Below are 26,819 nucleotides of genomic sequence, written 5' to 3'. Positions count from 1 at the left end.
AGTTATTCAGTAAAAACCACTACTTTTGATTCTGAATGCATCAAAATTGGGAAAAAGATAAAAAAGAACAGCATCAGCATCTATAGTCCAGAAAAGTTTTCAGTGAGGTTGACAACGCATTTTAACGTATGCAGTTCTAAGTGCTACTTAGATGAACTATGATTAAAATAATTATTTTCCCTTCATGATCTCCAATCCTGATGATCTCAGACACAGATGATGCAATCTGTCCTGTCTCTGTCAGTCAGGATGAAATACTGCTTATGGCCACTCCTAAGCCAGCACTGTCCCTTTTCCAGTTTCTGCAGACCAGATCTTCAGTTTGTTAGTAAATTAGGCTGGCTTCAAGGTTTCTGGAATGGTTTCAGGCTGAAAGGAAAATCTCCTCTCCTCTGAAGTACCAGAGTTTCATCGAGCCTCTCCCGCTCTATCTCAGCTTTAGAGAATGGCATTCTATTTCACCCAGTGGTCTCAGGAGGGCTATCGAGCTGCACAGACTGAGAAAAGCCAGGACAAATTGAAAAGAAAGCTGTATCAACTCTAGATATTTAAAGGTGGCTTTTCAAGAGCTGTTTCCTCTTAGTACCATCTAAATCCTATGTAGGCAATAATAAAGTTATCTTAATTGTTGCCTGATGGAGGAAAAAAATAGTACCAGGCTTGTTTACACCACCTACATTCATGCCACAGATAATGCTTTAAATTTGGAAATCTACCCAAGGAGATGAGAACTAGATGCATTTCCTGAAATCTGTGAGAATGGGCCCTGTGATCAAGTCAGCCTTCAAAAACCGCATCATTTACATTCGCATTTTTTACATTACACCTAAATAAAGACATGAGTAATCAGTTTAAAAAAATACTACCTGACTGAATGAAGAATCATAATCTCTGTATGAAGAGCTGCTACTCTTTTTATGTGGTCTTTCTGTACGCTCAATATCAGAGTCATGGCTGTAGTCTGAACTGTCATCACTGGAAGGGGAGTTATGCTGAAAAAAAAGACGACAATAGCTCTCTCAAACATTGTTATGTAATTCTCTGTGTTACTGGTCTGCTGTGTATGAATTAAAAGAAGCATTAGCCTAATAAATGAAAATATTTTCTTAACTCTCACAAACCTCTGCTTCTGGGGGAAGCTAAAGAAAGCGCACACTTTGATGACCCACCCTCCTTATCAGAGAAAGAGATCTGATCCGATGAGGCTTCCGAACGTAAACATTGAGGGCTATGTGGTTTCTCTGGGTTATATCAGCTTCCTACAGGTCTCTCTGAGCCTTGCTTCTTTGCGACATAGCAGGGATGCTACTGGAAAGCTAACAAATCTGGGAGAAGGCTAGAAACTTGTATATGGCCATAGAAATTATTAGCATCCTGCCATTTTCTGCAGGGAGAAAACTCAGCGTTACTATATTACAAGTGTTTTATTTAGATGTATTGTTTTGCAGAAAATTCAGAGGGGAAACCATACAAGAATACTATATTTCTGTGATTTTTAGAAAAGGACCATCAAGTTTAATTTTCTAGGTTAAAATTTCGTGAATGGCTTGCATTTATTTAAGCTGACTAAAATATATATTAGAAACATTATCTTAATGAACCTTGCTGAAGAATTCACTTAACTAGCCTGAAATATTTTCTTTCCATAAATATGACACTTAGGACAAAAACTGAAATTGATAAATACAGATTTTGCCTATTATCCTAAAAAACTCTCACGTGCTACGGTTCAGCTACTGTTATCATTGTCAGTGGCCAGTGCTTAACTTACACCGCTGCTTAAGATTTAAACAATTTAAGAAGTGGTTTAACACTTTGGCCTTTCATGTCAGAACTACCACAACCACTGACAACAGCAGAAAGTAAAACGCTCATAAATGTCAGTATTTTGTTAACTGCTATTAAAAAGAAATATTGAAATAAATCCTCATCCAATTAAGATGTATATCACAAATAACACAGTTACACCCACAGTCTGATTTTGTATTTCTTTTAAATATAAACAGGTGAAAACCAAGTTTATGAAAACGCATTTAGGCAATGCTAACAAGCAAGCTTCCAAACTATTTTTGAAATGTGCTATGGCTGGATTATTTAATGATATGTTGTCTCTTACCCCACATGAACTGTCACTGAAATGTGTGAATACGCACTTCCATGTGTTGAAAGTCTATTTAAACATTTTTTTTAATATTGAAGCGCATTGGTATTATAGGAATCCCAAAAGTTGCCCTCAGAGACCGAAGATTGCCTAAATAGCAATAAAACCATTTTAGTTTTCTTCACTAATTCCCTGGATTCTTGTCTAAGCCTGGAATTAAAATAAGCACCTCCAGTACTTTGGTTTGCATTTCCTAACCTTATGCTTATCCCGTCTTCTCCTTTTTGATTTTTTCTTTTCTTTTTCTTTTTTGCGTTTCTTCCGTGATTTTCTATGTCCTTTTTCATTTTTCTGTTTATCATCACCTTTTGTACCATGTTCTTTCACATCTTCATATGCTGCATCATCTATTTCACCATCTTCTAGCTCTCCGTCTTCTCTGTAGGAGCAAAAATATGAATAAAATTAAATGTTATCATCCATCTCATCATCCAACAGCACAGTAAAAGCAAAGACACCCAGTATTTCTTTCCACCAGTTACATTTTTATACATGTGCATATACTTTTTAATACACGTAACACCCCAAGAACTACTAGGATTTTAGAATTTTCTTTTAAAGAAAAATGGAAAGCAAACCATTTAATGGCCTTGCATTGTACTGCAAAATTAAAAAGTTTAAAAACTATGCATTTTTTTTTTCCCTTCTCAGAACAAAGGTCTTCTCTTCTTACATAGTTTTACCTGCTTCAAGATATAGCACTCTGTTGCCCTTAAACACATTTCAAACTGAAGAGGTAGTTTAACCATTTCTAGAAATACTTTTACTACAATGCTATTACATGCCTTTATGGTGCTGTATATGCAGAACGGATGTGATCAAAATTAAAGGCAATTAAAACTGTCTGAAAACCATATAGTTAAAGAGTAGCAATAATGAAAACAAGTAGTTGGGCACTCCAGGAAAAACAATGCATAGTAATACAAACACATTTCCTTCAACACACCAGCTCCTGGAACAAAAGATGGGTCTGTAGTATCTACGGTGTAATGGCCAGAGTCATGAACAATTCGAAAAAGAGGAATTAATTTAGCAGTTAAGTGGATTCTTCAAAAGAGATCAGTAGTAGTAGTTGACAAGGAGTAGTTAACGTTTTAATTTAATTTGCTAGAATGTAAAAACTGACAGAAAACAGACATCTGATGATCCTATTTCTCTAAGCCACCCAGGGTAGTTTTTTTCTTTTTAAAATTTGTAACATTGACATTTGTAGGGGGTTGTTTCATACATCAATAAATACTGTAAATGGAACAATACGCATGTAAACATAACTTCTGCATATGAACACAAATATCTCAAAAGTCTTCAAACCGGAATAACGCCAAAGGATCATTAATAAAAAATAGTAACACAAAATGTAACACTTTAAGTGCTTGTAGACTAAACAACACAAAGGCTTGTGCTTATCTCCATCAGTAGGGGGAAAAATGTTTCTATGATTAGGTAAGACTTTATTTAAAGTTTTGTCTACTGACCCAAACAATAACAACCCTGAAAATATTTTGCCACGATAGACACATTTCAACAAAACACCAGCTAACCTATTGCTCATCCCTATTTCAGATGTACTGCTGAAGCAATCTCAACTCCCCTTCTACTGTTTGGTATTTGCTGGGGTTTGGTTGTGGAAGAATTTACTGCTTGTAAACGTTTATAATTGGCTCTATATAATTATTTCTACGTTACTGCCACTGCTTCAGGAATCAGCCTTTGCAGGCATTGTGGAACCTTACAGAAACTCAGTCCTGAATTTCTACATGGAGATGGCTTGAAAATGCCATCAGTCCTACGGTGTCTGAAACCCTCACCCTGTGAATGTCACCAGATTGAGCAGATGCTGGGGGCAGCAAAGGGAGAAGCCTGTAGATAATAGAAAACTGTATTAAAAAAAAAAAACCAACACCTAAACCAAGACCAAACTAGTGCTGGGGGTGGTAGAAGGTGTTAGGACAGAAGTAGTAATTAGGCTATATTAAATTGCCTTTCAATTTGCCCACCTCAGTCCTGTATTCACAACTAACCTGATGATCAACTCCGCCTACTTCAAGGAACTGCAGATAGCAGGAAGGGGGAAGAACTCGCCCAGAAGCAAAAGACACGAGTCTCCACAGTAAAAAAACAGTGGTTAAGAAGTTCGAAGCAACCCAAAGCTCTGACTTTTTGTAAGAGGAGTAAATGGATATGCCAGGGAGAAGGAGGAAAAGACATGACTGTTGTATTGTCACCTCATATGTCCTGCAACTCCTTCGAACTAAATGCTCTCAGCAACCACAGTGCCAAAAAACCCCCACCACCAAAACAAAAAAAACCCCAAACCACACACAAAAAATCCCAACAAAACCAACAGCAACAAAAACCCAGACAAAAAGCCCAACACCAAGATATGATTATGGGTCAACTAACCAGCCAAAAAATGGGAGGAAAAAAATGCCCACATTCAAATTACTGACTCACATAAAGGCTTTAGACAAAAACGAAGGCAATCCATCAATTTCAAGGTACCACCTCTTCACCTTTAATTCTCAACTATTGGTGGGATCCTACAGCGTATCTACAGCAACTGCGACATTTTCCTATCACCTCCTGGCAGCCCACTGCAATCACGTAAAGACAAGTTATATGCGTCCAAGCCTCATGAAGATGCTTCGCCGTGTTACATGATGGAAAAGGGGACTCGAAGAACATGTCTAAGCAATGCATAAGGGCAGCTAGCCTATCTAGAGATTGAAAAAAATACTCCTCGAGTATGGGAGAAAATAGTCGTCTAGACAAGTACTGAAGACAGTTTTCTTTTGCTAAGTAGCATGAAGTAAGAGGACTGGAAAGAAGGAGAGTTTAGAAGCTTTCAAATGTTGAAATATTAAAAAGTGGGCATGGGAAGATAGATTTAAGCTGAATAAAAGATTCTGCTCTGGAAGGTGTCATTTAAAGACCATCATTCATATTGATGGGCAGTAAAAGAAAGTTCACAGCAGGCAGTGAGTGAACTTTTAGGACTTAGTGCTGAAGCAGCCAGCAGCAGTCACAGAAAGGGACTGGATAAATTCACGGAAAACAAGCCCGTTAAAGGCATGGCTCTTCCCTCCAACACACTGAATACAACCGTGGATGCTAGGAAAACAAAAGGGAACTTAGAAAGAAGGTAAGAAAAACTACTCAACTGCTATGTCTTAAGTTTAGCTACGCTGCAAATGCAGCAGTCACTGGCTTTGCTTGCGACCTTAAACATTTACTTGGACACGTTTTGAAAAGGACATTATTTTTTAGTGCAAATATAAAACAATAGGAAGCTATGAAGTCAAAGTTAGCTTTTGAACAAGTAATGGAAATTAATAATAATAAAGGTATGCCCACTACTAAGCGGGCACCAAACGTGAAGTAGAGAGGCTACTTCAGAACCCATTTTTATGTGATTCTTATAAGGCGCTCACGGAGATCTGCTCATACGCAATCCTTACGCTGCCTCGCCAAGGAGAACGTTAACACCAAGATACTCCCAGATGCAAGAAGAGATAAGGGATCTTCAGAATATGTATCCCAAGCATAAAATAAATCCTGCCTTCAGACACCACAGTGCCCATTATCTCCAGCATTCCCTGACAAATTCTGAAGTACATCACATAATATCCCAAGAAAGCATTTGTCACGTCCTTCCAGGAGATACTTGATTAATAAAGTGTGCCTAGTGAAACAGGAACACAAATATTTATGAAACACCTGCAGCTATTAGAAAAAACAATCTTTCATATTTTGACAACGTGAGCTAAACTCACTCTCTCAAGGATGTCTACTCAATTAAAATATCCTCTTAAGTAAAATAGCTGCTGAAAATGCTCTTTGGGAAATAAGGTATTTACCAGTTACCAGTTCCTTTGAGAACTGCTGTCATATATTTACACTCTGCAATGCACCCAGGACTCAAATAACTTTCTAGGTAAAACAAGCAGGCAGAATCTCAGTAATACTATCCTCTGGATTGCATTTCAAGGGTAAGATTACAAAAGTCCTCTTAATCCCCAAATGCCTAAATTCTTTCCACAACATCCTAGAATTTTCCAAGCATCGAGCTTCAAGAATGTAAGGGAAAAAAAAAAAAGCTGCGATAAATATGATTTCAAAATATAGTGGTCAAAAATGTATAATTTCTTGGAAATAATTTAATTATACTTCAAAGCAAGTTTAAAGGAAGTGATAGGGCAGAAATTACCTTCTGTTTTGTAGGCTTTTTTTCCCCATTTAAAATCCAAACTGGAGCTGTACACTAGAAAGTGAGTGGAGAACCTACCCCCTTTTAGAAGTTCACTTCCTAAATTTATTCCACAGACTTGGCTATAGCAAGCAGCTTTGGGAAGGGCTTTCGGCAATGTGAACCAAGACTACCTCCTTTTCCACTATGAGTAATAGAAGTCAACAAACAGATGTGGTCTGGAAAAAACACAGTTAGCAGATGATTTTCTAGGAAATGGGTCCGAGTCTTAGGTTGCTTTCCCTTTGGCAGATATCTACAACAAACAAATCACAACACTGATCCAACAAGAGACAGTATGAACTTCTGTTTTGCAAAGTACAGCTTCTTGCTTACAGAACATCTTAGTATGCTTCTATTATTGCTGGAAATGCCTGACACACAAAAATCAACATTTTCTTGATCTAGAAAAGCAAGGAAGTATAATTGTGTTGTTTTTCAAGATTCAATTCACTTTCAACTACCCTACCGCATGAAACAATACTCCACAAAAACAACCTCCACTGAAATAACGCCAACAAGCTGTGGGGGGAACAGTTTACGATGCCTACACAACGCATACCTCAGGAGTCAAAAAGACAGCCTCTGCGGCTGAGGGAACAAGCACTGGCAATTTTTAACTTCTGCCATGTGTTATCTTCCTGGATTCTATACTTGTATTTGCAAAGGCTGAACTAAATGTGATGCGCCTTCAGATTAACAGAAGTTAATCCCTGACCTATTACAGCGCAGACCTGCAGTATAGAATTCTGGCACAGAAAACAGCAGAAGAGGTTCCTCACCTCTAACCAGAGATCTCAGCTAGTATTACCAAGCCCTTCCCATCCTAGCACATTTAAAGTCCTTTTGGAAGAGAAACAAAAGCGTCTTCACTAAATCCCCACTTTAGGTTGCTTAGAGGTGTTTGGCGACCGCTGCCTGACCTACTGGATGACTCGAATGATTAAAACAAGTTGCCATACGGTACTATTTCCTCAAAACCCATGGTACAGCAAATGCCATCTTGCAGTCCAGAACACAGGAGATGCAAAATTAAGTAACATCACCTAGACTCCATGACATAAACAAATCCTAACTAAACAAAAGGCAGCGTAACTGGCCATGATCTCGCCTATCAGCCCCTGAACAAGGACTAGGTACACACAAAAAATTTGGTTCATCTCCAAATCCGAGAGAAAGAACTAAAATCGCAGATGGATCGCCCCCTTGTCCACAATCTCCAGATACTCAGAGCTTGATGGATACGCGAAAACAAAGCCGTAAAGCGTTTCCACTGTCCCAAGTGTCTCTCCAAAATGGATTAGAAAGGCACAGAAGCCAAATTATTTTTCAGGGAGAATCACTGAAAGAGCAGTTATGGAAGTATTTGGTTAGGGAAAATAGAAATTCACACATAAAGTAACTCACCATTACTCCAGCATTTACAGTTTAATTTCTAACATTCAAACTCAGCTTTAACTTACCCTTCTTAACTCCAAGATACAAAACCGAGATGCATTTTTCTCAGTACACTGAAGATTGTAGCTCTGAAATATTTTAAGAAAACTAACAGGCTTTTCCCTGTGGGACTGTTTTTCCAATCTTCCCAACAGAAGTACTTAGCATACTTGCAGATACAGCAGGTGCTACATGAGAATCATACTTCTGTATGTTCTAAGAACTTACATGAACGAAATCATACAACCAAAATGTGAATCTCTATCATCAAACATTATTTTCTGTTAAGTTCATTTTGGTAAGTTTTATTCACAGCTGAGGAAAGGTCTCCTGTAAAAATAATTACATTTGGCTTTACAATATGATGGTTTTGACTTTATGTATTAGAATAAGCCTTAAAGAGAATATAAATGGCCAAGAGCTTCTGAAAGCATTACCAAGACTAGAAAAAGTGTATAGTAGATAAAAATTAAAGGCTGTAAACGTCTCCCTTTTACTTCTTGTGCACAGAGATTTGCTGTAGAGAAGGGACACAGTAACAAGGATGCAAACTTTATACTTGAGCAGCACTCTAACCCATCAAATAATTACTTTTAAGAAGCTACTAATTTCTGATAACTGAATATTACTGTCCAAAAATAAAATCAAATCTATTTCGTCCTAAAGTGAGTGCATTGTTAAACCTTAACCTCTTTGTTCTGTGATTAGTTCTAGAAGAGGTAAGTTATCAGAAAATATGCAGGATGTCCAAAAACTCATCTTCTCACGTAGAAACAGTATGTTAACAGCCCTTAATTTACAGGGGCTGGTAACAGCACCATACAGCTGTTCTGCTGAGCTCAATACCTGTGATAAGGACATATAATGCAGGGGAGAGAGCTTAAACTGATGGGAAACTACCTGAGTGGTTTTGACACGGGTCAAGACTCCTTTAGTAAAAAAGCCTTACACCCCTCCCAGGTATTTCTTCTCCTTCATTTCCTTTGGGCATGTTTTCCTTAGTATCCCAAACTAGATTTCTCCTTCGGCCCCTCTATTCTAGCTCCTCATACACTCCTCCTGCTTCAAATAACCCTCCTTGCACATATTTTCCACGCCTAATGCATGTAGAAAAACACAGTGCTATGCAGCACTCGTGACTGCACAGACGCACACAGCTATCGCTTCTCATCATTACACACTTACTTTCTGTCCCGTTCACCAGCATCCAATGAAACCGCAATACTCGCAACAGGGAAGATTTTGGTTTTATGAAGTTATGAAGAGCACAATAACTCTGATGCAACTCGATGACATGAAAATGACATGTCGAAAGTAAGATCTTAGAGGGCTAAAATTCACAAAATGAATTTGTCCTAGCACGGTTCTACACTACAGAATTTATTAATGCATAGGGAAAAGAAGTACAAAACTAGAAGGTGCTGTTGCAGTTAGCACAACAAGCCAATGTCCACCGAGAATCAGCACCGGCTTCTTCGACATTATGCAGGTCTCTTAACAGCATTTTTCATCTGCCCAATAGTTTTGACCACTCTGCAAACGTGAAGTTCGTCTACAGCCAGGCAGTGAAATTGCATCATGAAAAGTTAGACCAGATTGTTTGGGGGTTTTTAACCTCTATTTTGCTTTCATCCCAAGGGCTGGCTTTAACAGATACTGTGTTCCTATATAACAGGGGAAGGAAGTGAGAAAGACAGCAGTGAGGCACCCCAAAAAATAGCTTCCCGTGGTGGTACTGGAGGCCAACGAGCAACTTTTGGAAAGCCCACCTTCTCACCCTGCCGCCTAACCATCTCCAGTCTCTAAGGTTTATTACTGTAGAAGAAATTACAGAAATTCACACAGGCCAGCTCCTCCTCCCCAGGAGGATGAGGAGTAACAGCTACGTCAGCCAGCTGCGGTTTTGCCACTCCTGCAATGTTTGCTGGATGGCAAGCAGGCCTTGTTTGCCCACAGGGCATATTTGGGAGGGATTATCTCTTCACTTCCTAGTTTCCTAATGTCAAAGCAAGTTTTGAAATCATGATCGAAAACAATAAATCACTACAGAGCTGCATTCAGTGATCACAAACAACTTCAACTTAACATGAACACACTCTCCGGTCGTTAACTATTACTGAAAAAAAAAAAAAAATCTCTAAAACAAGCTATCAGTAAACATTTTCAAACCAAACTATGCACATGTGGACAGAGGGCATTAAAGCACCAGGCAGAATAAAAGAGACACATTTAAGTCGTCAAGTTTAACCAAAGATAGATGGAAGCCTTATGGCAAGGGAGACTGGGAGAGCTGTCAGGCTGGACAATAGCAGCTGCGGATTAGAAGAGTCCTTCAGTCCTTCTGCTCCACAAATGCTTCCCTGATCTGTAATGCCATGGTGCGTCACGGAGCTGAGGAGCCATGAGGATCGAGACAAGATGCAAGCAAAGCCGCTTGCAATATAATGTTGGCTAAGCAGTGACAGAGAAAACGTACAACTAAGGTATATAATACAGATTCCAATTTGCTGTTACTCGTCTTGGTTACAACCCCCCACTTGCATTTTTCCCTTTACTTGCCACCGGCTGTAATTCAGCAGAGCAGGTCTCCATTACGGTGAACCAGACAGACCTGTTAGAGCAGCAGAGTGTAAATCACGCTCGCCGAGGACAGGAGTGCAAAACTGGTACACTGAAAGGGAGCAGGCAATTCCCAAGACAGCTGGAAGAGGAAACTGGGAAAATAAAATTAAAACAAAGGGGTGGCGGGGTGGAGTCGCTATTCGCCTGGCTCATCTGGACATACACCCGGCACACACGGCTGGCGACAGAGAGCCTTTGGAAGAGCAGCACCACAGCTAGACGTGGGCAGACTCACATAATCAAACACTTCAGCTATGCTTCGTAAAACTCAAATCAGTTTATCTTGAATAAGAAAGTGACTGTACCAACTTCCTTTTAAACTGTAAAAATTGCATCAAATACATAATGAAAAACTGTACAATGAGGGTTAGCATGGTTCTTGGGAAAAGGAACCTGAAATGCAACAGACAAGCCCAGCTTTGAAGTGGCATTTCCAAACATCCTCTGCAAAAATCCGGACAATTTTCTACATAAACTTTGCACAGGCCACTCAGGAGTCTCTCAGAGAGCTGTCTCTAGTGCAGAATTTCCTTTATTGCACCATGAGCACGTAAGAAGGGGCCTGATACTTACACTTGCAACGCAACTCCTAAGACCATGCTGGCTACAGAAGCATTACTTGCACCTCTGTGATCTGTGAGTTAGCATCTCAATGTTCAGACCTATCATTAGGTCACTGCTATTTTTACAGCAGATAATGGTATAAGAAATCTCCAAGTCTGGAGATTAAAGGACAGTAAAGCAGAGATAGCCAACGGAAAGTATCAGTACCAACCTAATCTTTTGGATTTTAAAAACAAATGAACTCCAAGTTATTTTCTAAAGTTCCTGGCAATTGTCAATCTGGCACCGATTCCAAATGCAGAACCAACTGTAGCAAACAAGTCCTTCTCTTGCCTGCACAAGCTCACTATTAGTCAGAAAATCAAAGTCTATGGAAGTCTGCATGAGGACTGAATTCTTTTGTATTTGTGACAGGTGTTTAGTTCTTCTCTTAGGCACGTAGATTCATCTACAGCACGATGTCTAGGTGGGACAATGACTACAGAATGGAGTTTAAGAGAAACATGAAGCACCCAGTCCTGCAGATGATTATAACAGCAACCACAAACTGTCGCAAGTAATCAGACCTTGCTGACCTCCGAAAAAGAGCAATAATTTGCACATTTACACACAATTGCGTATTTAATTGCTGTAACTGAGCTTGCCTGCACCCTGCCTTGGACTTCCTTTCTTAGCCTATCAAAGATTACCTACGTAACAAGCAATCCTTAATAAAACCTAACCTTACAGGAAAAACTTTAAAAAGACACCTGTTATCTGTGTCTACAGAAAGTCTCAAATACTTCAAAGAGAACGTCTCCACAATGAGTTAACTAAAAATATTTAAAGAATGAGAAACCTTCCTCAGTTAATCAGGTGCCCTATCTATAAACCAAGAAAACAAAGACTTTGGATTAAAACAATGTTCCAACCTAGAATATTCAAAGTGTGGACAGATGTTTTTTACTATTTTCTACTGCTCAGAAACACTAACCAACTTCCGTATAATTCTACGGATCCTTTCAAAACCAAGCTAACTAAGTGTTAACAGAAACGCTATTAATTTATGCTGCATGAATTGATCTAATCTGTTAAATTATTTCAGCAGCTTCCTATTATGGGCTGTACCTATGGTAAACTAGTCCTAGTAAAAAACTGATTGCAAGATAAAACGTATTGAAACTAGACGTGTTAATGTTAAAATACCAAACTAGTACTCCAGTGAGACTCCAATTCAAGGTAACTCAGCACACGAGTGTATCAGGTACTTGCCTTTTTCCTATAGAACTTACAACTGGCTTTTCAACAGACCACAATGGAGACTGGACAAAACCAATTCAGTACTAAAAATCATTCATCGTTAAAGCTGTGCTGCCCCTCCCCTTGGCGAGTCAACCATGTTTTCTGTGGACAGGAAGGACCCTGTCTCTCTTTAGGCCTTCCCAGTCACCAGCTGGTAGGGAAATCTTTATAAACTTCAGAAAGTTAAAATATTACATTTTGACAGAATTACATTTGCACACCTAATAAAGACTTATATTTGGGGCGCTTTTTTTTTCTTTTAACAATGCTCTAGGTGTATTAAGAATACACTTTACTATACACGTCTCGGATCAGAGGGGAGCATAAGTTTTATAAAAATCTTGTTTACGAAAAGTATTATTTAACAGGTAAATGTGTTTATTGTTAAGTCTTCTGCTCTTCTGAAATTAAAACGTTATAAAGCAATGTTTACATTTAACTTGTATTAAAGGTACATTAGACTATTAGGTAGTACTTATTTACTCTATTTCATAATTTACCAGCGTAACAACAGACGTAGTGGTGAGAACAGCTGGTTAGAGGAACTCTACTTGTCAACATCGCATGAGTAACTCCAAGTTAGAAAAACTATGCTTCCAGCAGAACAGTGAGTAACTTGGGCTTGTCCTCAAGGAGGACTTTAAAACACAAAAGTATTTTCAACCCCTGAAACAGTAAAAAGTCACAGACTTACTAACTCCAGGAACTCTGTAACACTTCGCCTGCTACTGCTGCACAGTTTTAGTAAGTAGTTACACCCTATCCTCAGCAATCCCAGTGGATTACCAGTTCGCTTTTTACACAGCACTCTTTTTGGAACATACAGCATGACACAACTTACAGTATTTCACAATTAAAGCAGGAAGGCGAAAACAAGAATCAGCAGCTCTGGGGGTCTGCCCTGAACCTGTTACTAAGTCAATAGTACGATTTCTGGACCAGTCAGTCAGCTCCTGCGGCCCTCCACTTCCCAATTTGTAACACAGAATTAGTGACTCTTTCTCCAGTGAGGGAACGGTTACGTTCGCTCACAAGTCCTTTTTTTTTTTTTTCCCCCCCCCCTCCAGTGTTTTTCAGTCCTCTGAAGCAAGTACCAAGCACGGTTGCGGAGCTGTGTGGGGAGGACAGACTGAAGCCCAGCTGTCGAAAACCAGCATTTTTAACTCCTGCAGTTGTGTCACGAATGCTCTGAGTAGATGTAGACTGAAGGACTGGTAGCTGTCACCCCGGCACAGTATTTTTGGAACTAGTTAGCAAGGCCAGGGCTGCCTGGAGAAAGGATTTGAATTTCCAGCAGCTGCAGGAGAGAAAGGGAGGGAGGAACAGAGGTCCTTTCACCAGGAACAGGACTCTGGTTTTCTGCGCATGGGGACTGAGAGGTGGCAAAGATAACGTCAGTCAGACCTTAATCTGCATAAAAAAAGATCCAGTTAAATGTGTAAGGTGTAATCTGGCAAGAAAATGACGTTAAATATGGACCTAGTGAGAGATTCTTGTATGAACAAAACCAAAACCAAAAAAAAGCCTCAAAGCACCCTTTCCTACCTGACTAGCAGCGCCAGGGCAAGGGAGAAAAAGAACAATGGTGACATTCAACAGACACCCGCTGGAAAGTGCAATTTATGGAAAGAAATGGAAAACAGTCCCCCTTCCCAGCCAGAATAAATAAATGAAGATGTAAAACGCATGCATTCCAGAAAATAAACCCCTGCTAATAATGCACTTCTAATTCAGTGACACCCCCCCTCCCCTCCCTGCATTTCCCCCCCACCACCCCAGTCCTCGCCCCGGTCTTCCAGCCTGAAGGTGACCTGCCCCCACAAAAACATCGTTAACCCCCTAGGCACATTAACAGACAGCATCATCATCATCATCATTATCAGCATCATCATCACCCCACTAGTATCACCATTATGAGAAGCGGAGAGAGAGAAGAATGTTACTCGACCTTTCGTCCCCTGCATGTTGCCTGTCAGAGTCGGGCATGTTTGGGTCAAGAACTGGGTTTGGGGGTTTGGAGAACAGGCTTTCAAAGGCCATTGTGCTGGCTGTGGTGTGGTGAGGAGGAGGGAGGTGGAGGAAGGCAGGACACTGCCGCTGCCCGTGGTGCGGAGGGAGGAGGAGGAGGTGGCGGCGGCGGCGGCGCGCACAGCCGCTCTGGGGGCGGCTCGGTGAGGAGGAGGGTCGGGTCCCTCAGTGAGGAGAGATGATGAAGGTTTCACTCACGGTTACTTAGTGAGACACTAACGGGCACTCAGTGCAGGGCGAGGCTGCACAGGCTGAGCCCGGCCGCCCCGCGCGGGCAGGAGGAGGAGGAGGCAGCAGCGGCGGCGGCTCGGAGGAGCAGGCCCGGGGCACAGGAGAACGAGAGGACACACACACGGGGGAAGGGAGGTGCTGGTGGCCGGAGATGGCTGCCCTAATTCTTCCTTACAAACATGGCGCCCGCTCGAGGCACTCTCACAAAATGGCGGCAGCGGCGGCGGCGGCGGCAGCGGCGGCGGAGGAGAACGGCGGCAGCGGCGGCAGCGACCCCCGGCGCTTGCCCCCAGCTCGCTCAGCGGCCGCGGCCCGCACGCGCCGCCGCCACCACTGCGTCTTCCGCGCCCGTCGGGGCCGCGATGGCGTCGCCTCGCGCTGGCCGCCGCCGCCGCCGCCCGCGAACACGCTCCTCCTCCGCCGCCGCCGCCGCCCCGCCCCCCGCGCGCCGCCGTTGGCTGGCGGCGTCCCGCGTCACGGCGCCGGCCAGGCCGCCCATTGGCAGCGGCGCGCCGCCCGTCACGCCGCCGTGACGTCGCGCGAGCGCGGCGGGCCACGCCCTCCCCCGCCGCCCCGCGCCGGCGACGTGTGCGCGCGCGCGCCAGCGACTGGGGCGGGGGGAACGAAAGGCGGGGAGGGGGCGGGGCTCCGCCTCGCCGCGTGCGGGCTGGCGTCACGTGCGCGCCCCGCCGGCCGTTATGGCGGCCGCTAATGGCGGACCTCGCCCGTTATGGCGCTTCCGGGCCGCTCCCTCCCCCGCGCTCCTCAGGGGCGGCTTCCGCCCCGCGCCGCCTCGCGAGAGCCCGACCCCCGCCTCAGCGGTAACCCGCGGCCCCCCCTTCCCTGAGCGCCCCCCCGGCGGGGGCCGGGCCACCCCCCGCCCAGCGCCGGGCCGGGCCCCCGGCGGTTCATTAGGCCGAGCGGGACATTCCTCATTACAACGAGTGTTTCCCTCCCCAGGGCGGCCCTCAGACACGTCCTCCCCCCCCGTGAAGGGGTTGAACGAGGGGCCCAGAGAAATCCGCACGTTAGCCTGCACGGGTAGTAAACTGGTTGCCTGGAGAAGGGGTTATTGCCCAATAAAAACCAGTACTAAAGAGGCTGAGAGACAGTAACCTCACCTATACAAAAGTCTAAGAGATCACAGGAAGATACAGCGTTAGCATCACTTCAATAATTATATTAAAAAGGAGGAACTGAAAATCTCATTAAGAACACCTTAATAGAGCTACACAACAGAGCGCCCAAGAGCATTATTGAAGCCAACAGTGGAAAAAACCCACCAAACTTGTAATGTTTGTGTTAATAATGACATTACAGGAATTTCAACTTGGTGCCGTGGCTGGGGCAGGCCTGACCTGCGCCTGCGGCAGCTCTTGCAGGATCACAGCCCGACGCGGGCTCCCCGCGGTCTCGCTGCTCCGTAACACAGTATCCCGGGCGGCAGCTCTCGGCGCGCACCTTCTTCCGCGCTTTCGGTGAATTTCATCCTCCTCCGCGCGCCTCCACGTTCAGTACCTTCACCTCAGGACGGTCTTGTCCAACTCAAATAAATAGCATCAGCTGCAAATGTCACCTCATTGCTCATCGTTGCTTCCATAAACTTTATGGGTCTGTTTACAGCAACGCTGCCACCAGGATGGAGATATCCCACCTGCTAGACCTCCGCACGCTGAGAGCTGGCCTTTCTTCCCTACCCCAGTTCTGCTGACTCTCAGCAGTTCACAGTCCCCAGGAGAAGCTTGTTTGTTGTTCTCTGACCATTTTAATGGGGTTTTTTTTTAACATTGTCTTTTGAGGGACTTTGTCAAAACTTTCTGGAAAAATCCCAAGTCAGTTACATCAACTTATTTTCCTTTACAGGCTAGTCTCCCTGGCTTTCAGGGCTTTTCAGGACATATGACTCTCTTTTTCCAGTACCAGCAATCCTAGCAAAATATAAAATTAAAAAAAAAACCCACCCACATCAGTTCCCATTTGGGAGGGACATTTTCTCCTTATGCAGAGGCAAAGCACAGCTTCACATCCACAAAGGAAGAGCCACCTCTCCACAGTCTCACACACCAGGCTAGTACCTGAGCAAGACGAGCAGGGCAGGAGATCACGGCCAAGCTCAACCAAGGTCCAGATGATCACACAAATCCAAAGTCAAGCCAGGAAACCAACCTGAACTGGAGACCAGCATTCTTGCAGCTCCGGGACTGAAATAGGGTTCCAGGGAGCATGGGAGGGGTGTGGGTGGTGGCCTCAGGTGGGGCTGGTGAGGGCCATTAGGGCTAATTAAGGCTAATTAGTCACCTCAGTCTGGTGTGCAGCCCAGGGGCCAGTGTCCACAGAGCTCAGCACCGTCTCCCCAGGCAATGGGCGAAAAAATAAAAAAGGAATTTCAAATCCAGAATAAAAGCTGGGCTCCTGCTTTTCTTGTAGCACCCGTGCGCAGGTGCAGAAATCCCTTTTCAACAAAATTGTGTCGGCAGGAGCAGTGTACAGCTGCCTGTTTAAATATCCCCACGTGTGTTTGCGTTGTCAGGGAAACAGGTACGCTTCTGAGAAGCTCCTGAATGGCTCTTTTTTTTTAAAGTATAACTAGATTTGGCAATAGCGGCTAAACAAACTCCCCAGTAGGCGCTCTCGGGTATCACAAATATACTGGGATCTGGGGCATGGTGTAGAGAGTGTAGCAACATACCTAGCAACCATAACAAATAAAAATGTCATGGTTCAGCTCTTCATTAAAGCCCGTAACAGGATTAATAAGTGTTTTGGCGTGTGTGCTCGTGCTTTCGCTTCAGCAAGGATTCGAACCGCAATACGAATCCGTGGGGTGGGAGGAGACACGGCAGCACTGATGGATGTGCACCGGGCGTGGACTTCTCAGGGGCGCTAGCTAGGTAATAAAGTTCAGATTTTAACCTGTGTTTGAAAATAACCTGATGTTCTCTTGTATGTTAAAGAGGTAATTATCATTCTTCTGTTTGCAGGGATGAATCTTAGACTGAAGGCGAGGAGGAGCGCAGGGATGCTCTGGACTGCAGATGCTCGGCAGGGAAGGGCCCATCAGAAATGCATTTTGGAAGGAGGATGATGAGTAGAAGGAGAAAATGGGGCAAGAAGCTGTGGTCACCTCCTCTCGCCCTTGCCCTGAGGCTGGGGCTTGTCTCCCCGCACCGGGTGAAGAGGAGAGGGAGCACTTTCCCACACAGATCCCAGAAGTTCAAAGGCGCCGTATTTCTCTCCTGGCACCTTGGTGGGTGCTGCGTAGCCTCCCTCCAAGGCCGCCTCCGCGCGGGGTCTTCCGCCTTCGCATCCTCACCCCCCAGCCATCTGGGGTGAGCAGCTGCAGCTTTGGGGCTCGGGCAGGGTGGCCAACCCCTCGCGGGGCACACGGAGCGCATCTGGAGTCAGCTGTGCCGGGGACCACCTGCCTTCAGCCCGTGGAAGGGGCGCAGAGGCAAACTGGCTATTTCTTGGGCTCCAAAATGTTATTATCCCAAAGAGAAGTTGTATTTACCAGGGCCAGAAGAGCCTCTCTCTGCACATTCCAGGCTCGGGAAGTCTGCAAGATGCCGGAGCGGCTGCTCTGGGAGGGGAAATAAAATCTCCTTTAGTCAGCTCAAATGCTGGCCAGAGGTTTGCAGCCCAGTCCAGACACTGGAGAGCCGACCTTAAACGTTTCTGGGACTGGAAGGGAGATCTGCAGCCAGCTAACGTTGGGAGAGACAGCTGAGCTTCCCGGCTCCAGTCCTGGCCCTCGAGGCGAGCGAGAAGCAGCTGGGAGGACGGGCACGGCTTCGCAAGCCCCGGCGGCGTGCCAGCCCAACCCGGAGAGGGGAAACCAGTTCACCCTGGCCTCGGGAATTAGGAAAATGTTGTCAGTTCGGGGTTGTGCTGCAAGGAAAAGCCTCCAGTGCAAAGCTCCAAACACCCGTCTCCAGCCTCGTTAGCCAGTTAAAGCATCAAACGGAAACCATTCTGCCCCGTCAGGAACTTATCTTCTTACGGACTCCTGTTTTTTGGCTCCCAGAGGCCAGCAAGGCTTGGGGGGGTGGGAAGTGCAGGCAGTGCCAGGGTGGTGCCAGGGTGGTGAAACATCATTCACCCCGTCAGAGGTACCGCAGTGAGGAACGGGTGATGGTGACGGCAGAGGTAAGGCAGAGCTGCTCCTGGCACGTCCCCGGCCTCCTCTTCTGCATCTCGTGGAGGAGCACATCCCCACACGCAGGGATTTCTTTATCATCCCTAAAACGCTGTAATGGCCCGTTGCAGAAGCATGTCCAACCAGGCTGGACCCTGCTCCGGCAAACCACAGGCTCTGGGCTGCCTGCTCTGTAGTCTTCTTCCTCAAAACTTTGTTTTCTTTCCCCAAAGCTGTCTGTCCATCTCCAGCTTTTCCTAAAAAAAATAAATAAAATAAAATATTCCTTCTCATTTCAGCTCAGCTCCGTTCCTGTTACGGCTTTTGTCTTCCAGCAGCGATTTTCGGTGGCGTACGAGGACACAGCCGGCCGCTTCCACAGCGCTGCTCTCTTATCTAAGGCACTAATTTAAAACACGCGCCGGGCTGGGTGCACGGGGATAACTGCTCCCTTTCCTGGACTAAAGGCGACTTGGCTGGGGTCCGGGTAGCTCCGAGGAAAACCTCGTCGCCTGCTGCTCAGGGGCATCCCGGGATATGGGTGCACAGCGGAGCGGTCCAGCGGCATGTCCTGCCCGTTCCTTGTCCCTCCTCTGACAATGCCGGGCATCATCCTCCCATCGCAGCCCTGGCCGCGCACTGAGCTGGCCGTGCAGGATTTCACCCCCAGCATCCCAGTAGGGGAATGTAAGGGTGGTTTTCCCCAGACGTACCCCTACGGACCGTATTTTCTCCGTGTGTTTTTTCCCCCACCTCCCCATACCCTGGGACCCTTTGGGTGGCCTTTGGCCGAGTCCCGTACGCCTGCGGGTGCACCTGCCTCTACCACCGCTCTTACACCACGGGGCTTTAGAGGAAGTTTCCCTCTGGCAGGCTTCATCCGTCCCCGCGCACGCCGAGGAAATAAAACCGGGCATGTCCCCTGCCATCCGTATCGCAACCCGATTTCTCCTGCAGCATGACCTCCCGTGGGACCTTCCCCAGCCATGTCCAAAAAGCCTTCTCCTTCCCCGTGCTGAGGCCAGCTGCACGGTGACACCCTCCCATGCCCCCCCAGGATTAACGGGGTGTCCTCAGCGGGACGGGGAGGTCCTCCTGCCGTGGGAGAGGACATCTCAGCCGCCTTTGAGGGAGCCAGCACAGAGCCGCCCCACCAGCCGCTCCTTTCGCCTCTCCCGACGGTCCTCCTGGGCTTTGTCCTCCTGCAGCTGGGGGTCTTTCCCTGCGGATATCCACCACCCCCATCTAAAGGTGGGCACCCCCAGCTCTGTCTGCTGCTCTGCGGGCACCTGCGCTCCCGCTGGAGCCGGGCCACCCCTCTCCACCACCACCCGCTTTTGCAAGCAGCTACACTTCCAGAAAAGCTCTTTTTTTTTTAAGCACTGGGGTGGAGAAGTGAGCCTGTTGGGCTTTAATTTCCCTCCCCCAGCACAACCCTGGGATGCATTTCCCTGCCTGGCTCCACCGTCCAGCCGGAGCTCCCGCCAACCCAAACATCCTCCATCCGCATGCCCGGGCTCCGGCAGCCCCGTGCCGACAGCGGGGAGGAGCAGGCACTGAATGTCCCTCCTTGTTCGGTGGGGAGAGGTCCTGCCCCCCTTCCGAGCTCCCACGGAAAAGCCGTAGCCCCCCAAAAATCCGTGAGCTCCATCCCCCAAAGGATGCAGCACAGATCGGTCTCATCGGGAAGTCTCTTCCCATGGGGCAAGGAGTGGGAAGGATTAGAATGGGTGCAGCTCAGCGCACACACCGTGCCCCCCAAGGGGACTCTGCCCCCCTGCCTTTTTTGGGGGGACAGCAGCAGGCTCCTCTTCCTTGCGGCCTCCGGAGGATGCTCGGGGAGAAGGATGCTTGGGGATGCACCACCCTGCCAGCAGCCAGCCGCTTCCAAGCAACGTAAGGCAGAAAAATAAAAATAAGGGAGGCGGGTTCTCGCCCCACAGACCCTGACACCCCCCCGGACGGCTCCGGGTGAGCATCACCCCCCCAGCTGCACACGCATCGGGTACTTTGCTCTGTACCTGCTCAGAGGCTATATCGTCGTTTAATGGTACTAAAACCAGCATAATGAAGAAACATGCATAACGTCGAGGTTTTGTGGTTAACATGTACAAGCGCTGCACCGAGGAACAGGCACTGAGGGGAAGGGTGCGAGACCGGGGAGGTGTGTCCCCCCGGCACGTGTTACAGCTGAACCCCAGCTATTCCCGGAGCTGCTTACACTCAGCGGGGTGGAAGCTGCGGCTGACTGAAAAATGAAATATTCACACCTCGAGCTCCCTCGACGTGAGCACCAAGCGCAGCCAAAGCCCCCCCCCGAGGTCACGGCGAGGCGAGGGGGATGCACACGCGCGACCGAGTTCGGGAGGTTGAAGGAGCTGCTGCCCGCGGGCTGAAGCACGGGACGGCCCCGGCCCATGGCCACTGCTCATCTGCGGAGCCTGGGTCTCCGTCACCCAGCAGCCACGTCCCGCTTGCCCAGGAGGGCCCCGGCAGCCAGCTAGGTCTTGCGGCGATGGACGTTCGGGGATTTTTTCCGGTCCCAGTCAATCCTGGGGGATTGAGAGGCTGGACCAGCCCCCTCCCCGTGGGCTGCCGTGGGTTTTCTCGGCATCCCGCAGGGAGCGGAGGCACGCTTGTGCAGGGATGGGATCAGTGCAAGCAAGCCCGGGCCAGCGGGCAGGAGAGCGGTAGCCGCTATAAGCCTCCCTCCTCCTGCATGCACCAGCTTAACTTCTTTCCTAAAGAAAAAAAAAGGAATTAAAAAGGAAATAAGGGCCGTGGTTTCCATCCGCTGTTTTCTGCGCTGTGTAGGCGCCGAGGCTGCCGGACATCGTCCTCCTGGAGCCTTGGGTGAGGAGGATGCTCTGCTCCTGTGCCCCGGCGAGCAGGTAACCCCTGCACCCCATTTCTTTGCACCTCGTTTGCTTTTTTTTCCCCCACATAGGTGGGTGTAAAAGCCGCCTGGGCAGAATAACCTTAACGCAGAGGGAGGATGGTTGGCTGCAGAGAGGCTTCGGCGTGGGACGTCACCCGGAGCGCCCATTACACGCCTGCCTCCGGGGGCTTTCGGGTGGAGGATGCTGAGCGGGGACCGTCGCCGTCAGGGAAGCCGCCCCAGCTGCCGCCTCCCCTAAAACTCATATGCAGAGACGAAGATGGTGATTTTGGACACGTGCTTGGCTTGGAAGACACGGTCCAGGTACTCGGACATGTCCACGTCCACCTGGATGGTCTGGGGACCCTTGAGGCTCTGCACCAGGATGAGCTCCCCGGTCTGCCGGTCCGAGCGCTGCATCACGAAGTGGCCGCGGTTGTTGCCCCCCACGATGCCGAAGCGCAGGCTGTCGGGTCCCGGCCGGCCGGGCGCTGCTGCCGTGGCCATGCGGAAGAGCGGGGTGGGCGTCAGCAGGTTGGAGGGCAGGGGAAGGTAGTGGAAGGAGATGGTTTTGGGTGCTTGGTGGCACGACCGGCTCTCCATCGGGCAGGGGTTGCGCTCGCACTGGCTGCAAAGGCAAAAGCCGGGGGAGGTTTTTAGGGAACCCCAGGGATGGGGGGTCCGTGTCCCCGGCCTCGGTGGCATCGGATCCACGTGGATGCTGTGCATGTGGTTTTGGGACCCAGCACCCAAAAAGCCGAAGCAGGGACAGGTTTTGCACCCCGCCGCACTTACAAGGGTGATGTTTTGACGTAGGTGACGTTGCCAGCGGGCTCGGGGCACTGGGGGCTGACGCACTGGAAGCCGCCCCCCGTGTTGATGCAGGTGGTCCCCCTCGTGCAGTTGTCCTGGGACAGGGCGCACTCGTCGATGTCTGTGAAACAGGGGCGGGCAGCGGGTCAAGCTCTCCGGAGACCTCAAACCGACCCCCGCGAGGGGTTCCTTTTGGCGGACAATAGGCAAAAGCACCTCGAAATGGTGATGAAACAAGGATGACAGCATGGCTGAAAACACCTAAATCGCCTAAAATCCCATTCTGCGCCTGCTCTCCTCTCCCCGAGCTCTGCCCTGGGCTAGCAAGGGTTAACGGCAGCACTCTCACAGCAGGAGAGCAGCTTATTTTCCTAACTTTCTGCTAAGTTTGAAAACACCATCTCTTTTTATTTACTAAACACCTATGTAACCACTAAGACACCTGGCAATAAAATCAGGAGCTTTGAACACAGACATTTGCTGGGAGCCTTAGCAAGATGCTATGAAACATGCAGAAATCAGGGAGAAAAGGAGAAAGTATGAGTTTTGTCACCATGAACTGCGATAATCAACACTTTATAGCGCAAAAAAATCCCCGTTGTTCAGGAGGAGACTGTCGTACGAGCAGTTCTGGCCACCCACCATCCCCACCCGCTGCCGCTTTGCTTTGCTCTCAACCTGCACCTCAAGTCCCCTGTTTTAGGAAGAGCTGCCGGCCTCCGAGCCGACCCCTCGCCGTCTAATTCTTGCTTTTTAACGCTCTTTGTGTTTCTTCTCGCGGACATCCCGTTCACAGGGGACAGCTCCACCACCGCAACGGGGCTCCCGGAGCCCCAAAGCATCGCACGTGTTTGCCAGCGCCTGAACCTCCATCGTTTTCCTCCCCTCTGCACCCACCATGGGAACCAGCCCTCTACGCAAACCCGCCGAGGTGTCTGCGCGCAGAGACGCGCGCGAACAAGGAGAAAAAAGGGAAGAAAATAAAAAAGCAGTCACGCAAGCTGGGGAAAGTGGTAAACCCGCAGGTTTCCAGCCCCCCCTCACCTTCGCAGCTCTTGCCGTCGCCCAGGAGGACGTACCCGCCGGGGCAGGCGCAGCGGTAGGAGCCGGGGAGGTTGACGCAGGCGTGGGCGCAGAGCCGGGGACCCCCCTCCCGCTTGTACACCTCGCACTCGTTGAGGTCTGCGGAGAGATGAGGGGAGCGGGTGCACGGCCGAGACCCCGCAGCCCACCCCGCCGCCGCCGTCCCCCCGGGCACGGCTCACCCTGGCAGAGGCCGTTGGCGGCCGTGCCGCTCATGTGGAAGCCGGGCTCGCAGCTGCAGTGCTGGGTCCGGTCGATCTGGGCGCAGCGGGGCTGGCGGCTGAATGCCGGGTCGTCCGTGACGCTCCAGGCGGGGGGAGCTGGGGGGAGACCCCGGGATGGGGTTTGAAATGAGGTGGGGTGCCGAAATATGCCTGGAGGGTGGCGGTCACCCACCCCGGCGGGGGGTCACCCACCCATCTGCGCCTGGTACTGGCAGGCGGCCCCGGTCCACTGCTGGGGGCAGAGGCACTTGTACTGGTTCAGCCCCTCCAGGCACGTCCCGCCGTTCTGGCAGGGGCTGCTCGAGCACTCGCTGATCTCTGCAAAGAAAGCAGCCGCATTTCATTTTATTTCACTTTGGGAAGCAAGCCACGGGAGCGCCACACGCGTCGGGCCGCTTTGGTACCCCACGCGCATCACAACCACGTGTTTTGCCGAACTCGGACACCGGCTGTTTCCGATGCTGCCGCGCTGCCCCGGTGCAAGGGTTTGCTGCAACGCAGGGAGCCATCGTAGCACTGGTGCCTCTTCCCCTCATCTCTGCGGCTGAGCTCCAGGTGAGGCTCCAGCTGTAATTTCCAGCTTTCCTTGAGGATGAGAAGCCCCAGCTCGCCGGCCGCGGGAGCTGCAGCATCCGTGGGATGTTGGCTAGCTGGGACTCGGGGGCAGCTGTGATACCTCCCTCTTCGGTGGACCCCAGTAACCCTCCGTGTTCAAACAGACCCAAACTGCATCCCGCTCTAGCGAATGAGGTCCATGGGCAGACAGGGGCACGAAGCCGCCCTACGAGCGCAGCCGCCTGCCCGGCAGCCCTGCCGTAGGCAGCCCGGAGCAGTACCTGCGCAGCGGGGCTCCTGCCCGGTCCAGCTGCCGTTGGCCTGGCACGTCCGCGTGCTGGAGCCCAGGAGCTGGAAGCCCGGGTCGCAGGCGAAGTGAACCTCGTGCTCCACCAAATACTTGGTGCCAAACTTCCTCCCATCCACGGGGGCTTGCAGGGCAGGGCAGGAGGCTGCAAGAGCGCCGCAGGGAGGGGGTCAGCGTTCAGGCGGGTGCTTTGGGGGAGCATTGACTTATTTTTCCTGTCCCCAACTCCACCTGGGCCACGGTTCTCCCAGTTCCTCCAAGATCTCCTCTCTAACTGCTATTTTCCTCAAGTACTGGCCTGCTGAGGTTAACCAGGAACACCCAGCCCCACAGTGAAAGCTCAGCAGGGGTGCTGGGGCTGAGCATCGCCGGCAAGGGGTTTGGTGGTGTTCTTGCCACCCCTCTCGTGCTCCCAACACAGGACTGCGTCTCTTTTGCCGGAGAGGCGGTTTTTCCAGCCCGCTCGCCTCCAGCGCTTTGCCAGCAGCTCTCTGCTTTGCAGCTAAGGGCTTTTGAGCCTCCCCACGTCTTACCAGGCTGGAGAAGCGCTCAAATTCACAAGCATGGGTTACCAACACGGTAACAGGCATCTCCATCCGTGGAGATGCCCAAACCTCCGCCCATCACAGCCCTGAGCATCCTGACCTGCCCACCCCAGTATCCTCCGAGGCCATAAAAGCAACCGGTGGGACCCAGGGAGGACTCACCGGCCGGCGGCTCGGGGGCGGCTTTGGCCAGGGAGGCGTGCAGGGTGCTCAGCCGGCTCCTCATCACCCGGAGGCCCTCGGCGAAGCGCGTCTCCTGCCCCTTCAGCAGCTGCTGCATCTGCCGGATGGCGGCCAGGAGCTGCTGCCTGCTGAGGCAGCTCTGCGGGGACGGGGCGGCCGCTCAGCTGGGGGACATCGCTCCGGCCCCCCTGCTGCTGCCCCGGCCGGGACCCAACCTGCTGCAGGCAGCCTGCCCCGGCTGCGGGGGGATGCTCGGACAGGGGCTCCGCAGCATCCAAGGTCCCCTGAGGTACCCGATTTTCTGTTTTTTCCCCCCATTTACTCAGGTGCAGGAGCTTTTTTAGCGTGTGCAAGAAGTCCTTAGCTCAGGCACGCTCTCCTACCTCTGGATGGGTAACGCTACAGGCAGGGCTGTAATCACTTTGTTAGCCCGGGGAGAGATGCCATAACTCATGTTTCATCCTGCTGGAGCTCGAGCCCTGTCCCACTTCCACGTTACAAAATAAGAGGAAAACAGCTGTCTTGTGAGTTCTGCCGCGGCCAGGAGCTCTGGTGGGACTCCTGCCCGCGAACCCATCGCTACCGCGGGACTGACTCACGCAGGAGACGGGCATCCTTATTATAGGTTTCCTGCGGAATCGACTTGAAACTGAAGAAAGAGGGCAAGAGCCGAGCAAAGCCAAGGTGGTTTTAGAGCTGCGAGGTCCGCAGAGCGCGGGGGGCAGAGAGCACGCAGGGGCTGGGCTGGGTGGCCTGGGGCTGGGGGCAAAGGAGCTCCGGGAAGGCGAGCGGAGCCGCTGGGCACCGGCCCACCCGGCCCAGGGGATTTCTCCCCCCCAGCCAGCCTGTGCAGGGGTGAAGCTACTCTCCTTTCCAAACAGCTACCGGGGGGATCCGAAGAAGGAACAGGAGCCAGCCCAAGTGGCACGCTGTCCTCCGCGTCCCTTGGCGCAGTTTTGGGGGGCCGTGGGCTGCCGGTGGGGTGAGCCGCTCTGTGCCTGCGGCTCGGGGGTGCCCCGCGCCGAGAGGGAGGGAGGCAAAGGCAGAGAGGTGCCCGGCCCGTAGCGGGCTGGAATAAACAGCTCTTTGTTAGGGCTGGCTTTGCTCCGGGAGCCAGCCTGCGCTCCCCGCGGGATGCTGAGCCGGGGCGAACCCCCGCTCTCCCTGAAAGCGGGAGCGTTCTTCGCCCCGGGGGTGACTTCGGGTGCGGGGTGGGGAGGGAGACGGGAGCCCCGAAGGGACCGGGCCCGCCTTCAGCCCCCTCCGCGCTCCCACCTGCGGGGGGGCCGGGGCGGGACGCGGGCTGCAGCGGCGGGCGCGGGGCAGGGAGGGGAGGGGAGGGGAGGGGAGGGGAGGACAGGGCAGGGCAGGGGAGGGGAGGGGAGGACAGGGGAGCGCTCCCCCGAAAGCCCTTCCCGGGGGGCCCCCCCGGCCCCGCTCACCTGGGGCGCCGGCGCCGCCGGGAGCAGCAGCAGCAGCAGCGGCGGCAGCAGCAGCAGCGGGAGGCGGCACCGCGCCCCCGGCAT

At 49.7% G+C, this 26,819-nt stretch overlaps 2 protein-coding genes across 2 annotated transcripts in view; both read right to left on the bottom strand.

Moving 5' to 3' along the window:
• The window catches only part of ZC3H6 (zinc finger CCCH-type containing 6), a 28,628-nt gene extending 14,185 nt beyond the window's left edge, over positions 1–14,443 (bottom strand). Inside the window, exons 1-3 of the mRNA XM_059828512.1 lie at positions 14,260–14,443; positions 2,360–2,540; positions 867–992 (exon numbers count right to left, since the gene is read on the bottom strand). Coding sequence (XP_059684495.1) covers positions 867–992; positions 2,360–2,540; positions 14,260–14,351 — 399 coding nt within the window. The 5' untranslated portion in view covers positions 14,352–14,443. The remainder of the gene's footprint in view (positions 1–866; positions 993–2,359; positions 2,541–14,259) is intronic.
• A 6,294-nt stretch (positions 14,444–20,737) lies between these two features.
• On the bottom strand, positions 20,738–26,819 carry FBLN7 (fibulin 7). Its single transcript, XM_059828453.1, is given in 8 exon segments — positions 20,738–22,211; positions 22,379–22,517; positions 23,441–23,578; positions 23,662–23,799; positions 23,896–24,021; positions 24,540–24,710; positions 25,273–25,531; positions 26,736–26,819. Coding segments are annotated over 8 exon segments (1,428 nt in total). The 3' UTR covers positions 20,738–21,838.

This window comes from Gavia stellata, chromosome 23, assembly GCF_030936135.1.
Source record: "Gavia stellata isolate bGavSte3 chromosome 23, bGavSte3.hap2, whole genome shotgun sequence".
Lineage (NCBI taxonomy): Eukaryota > Metazoa > Chordata > Aves > Gaviiformes > Gaviidae > Gavia > Gavia stellata.
Note: the sequence above shows the minus strand (reverse complement) of the source record. Positions and strands in the feature narration are given on the sequence as shown.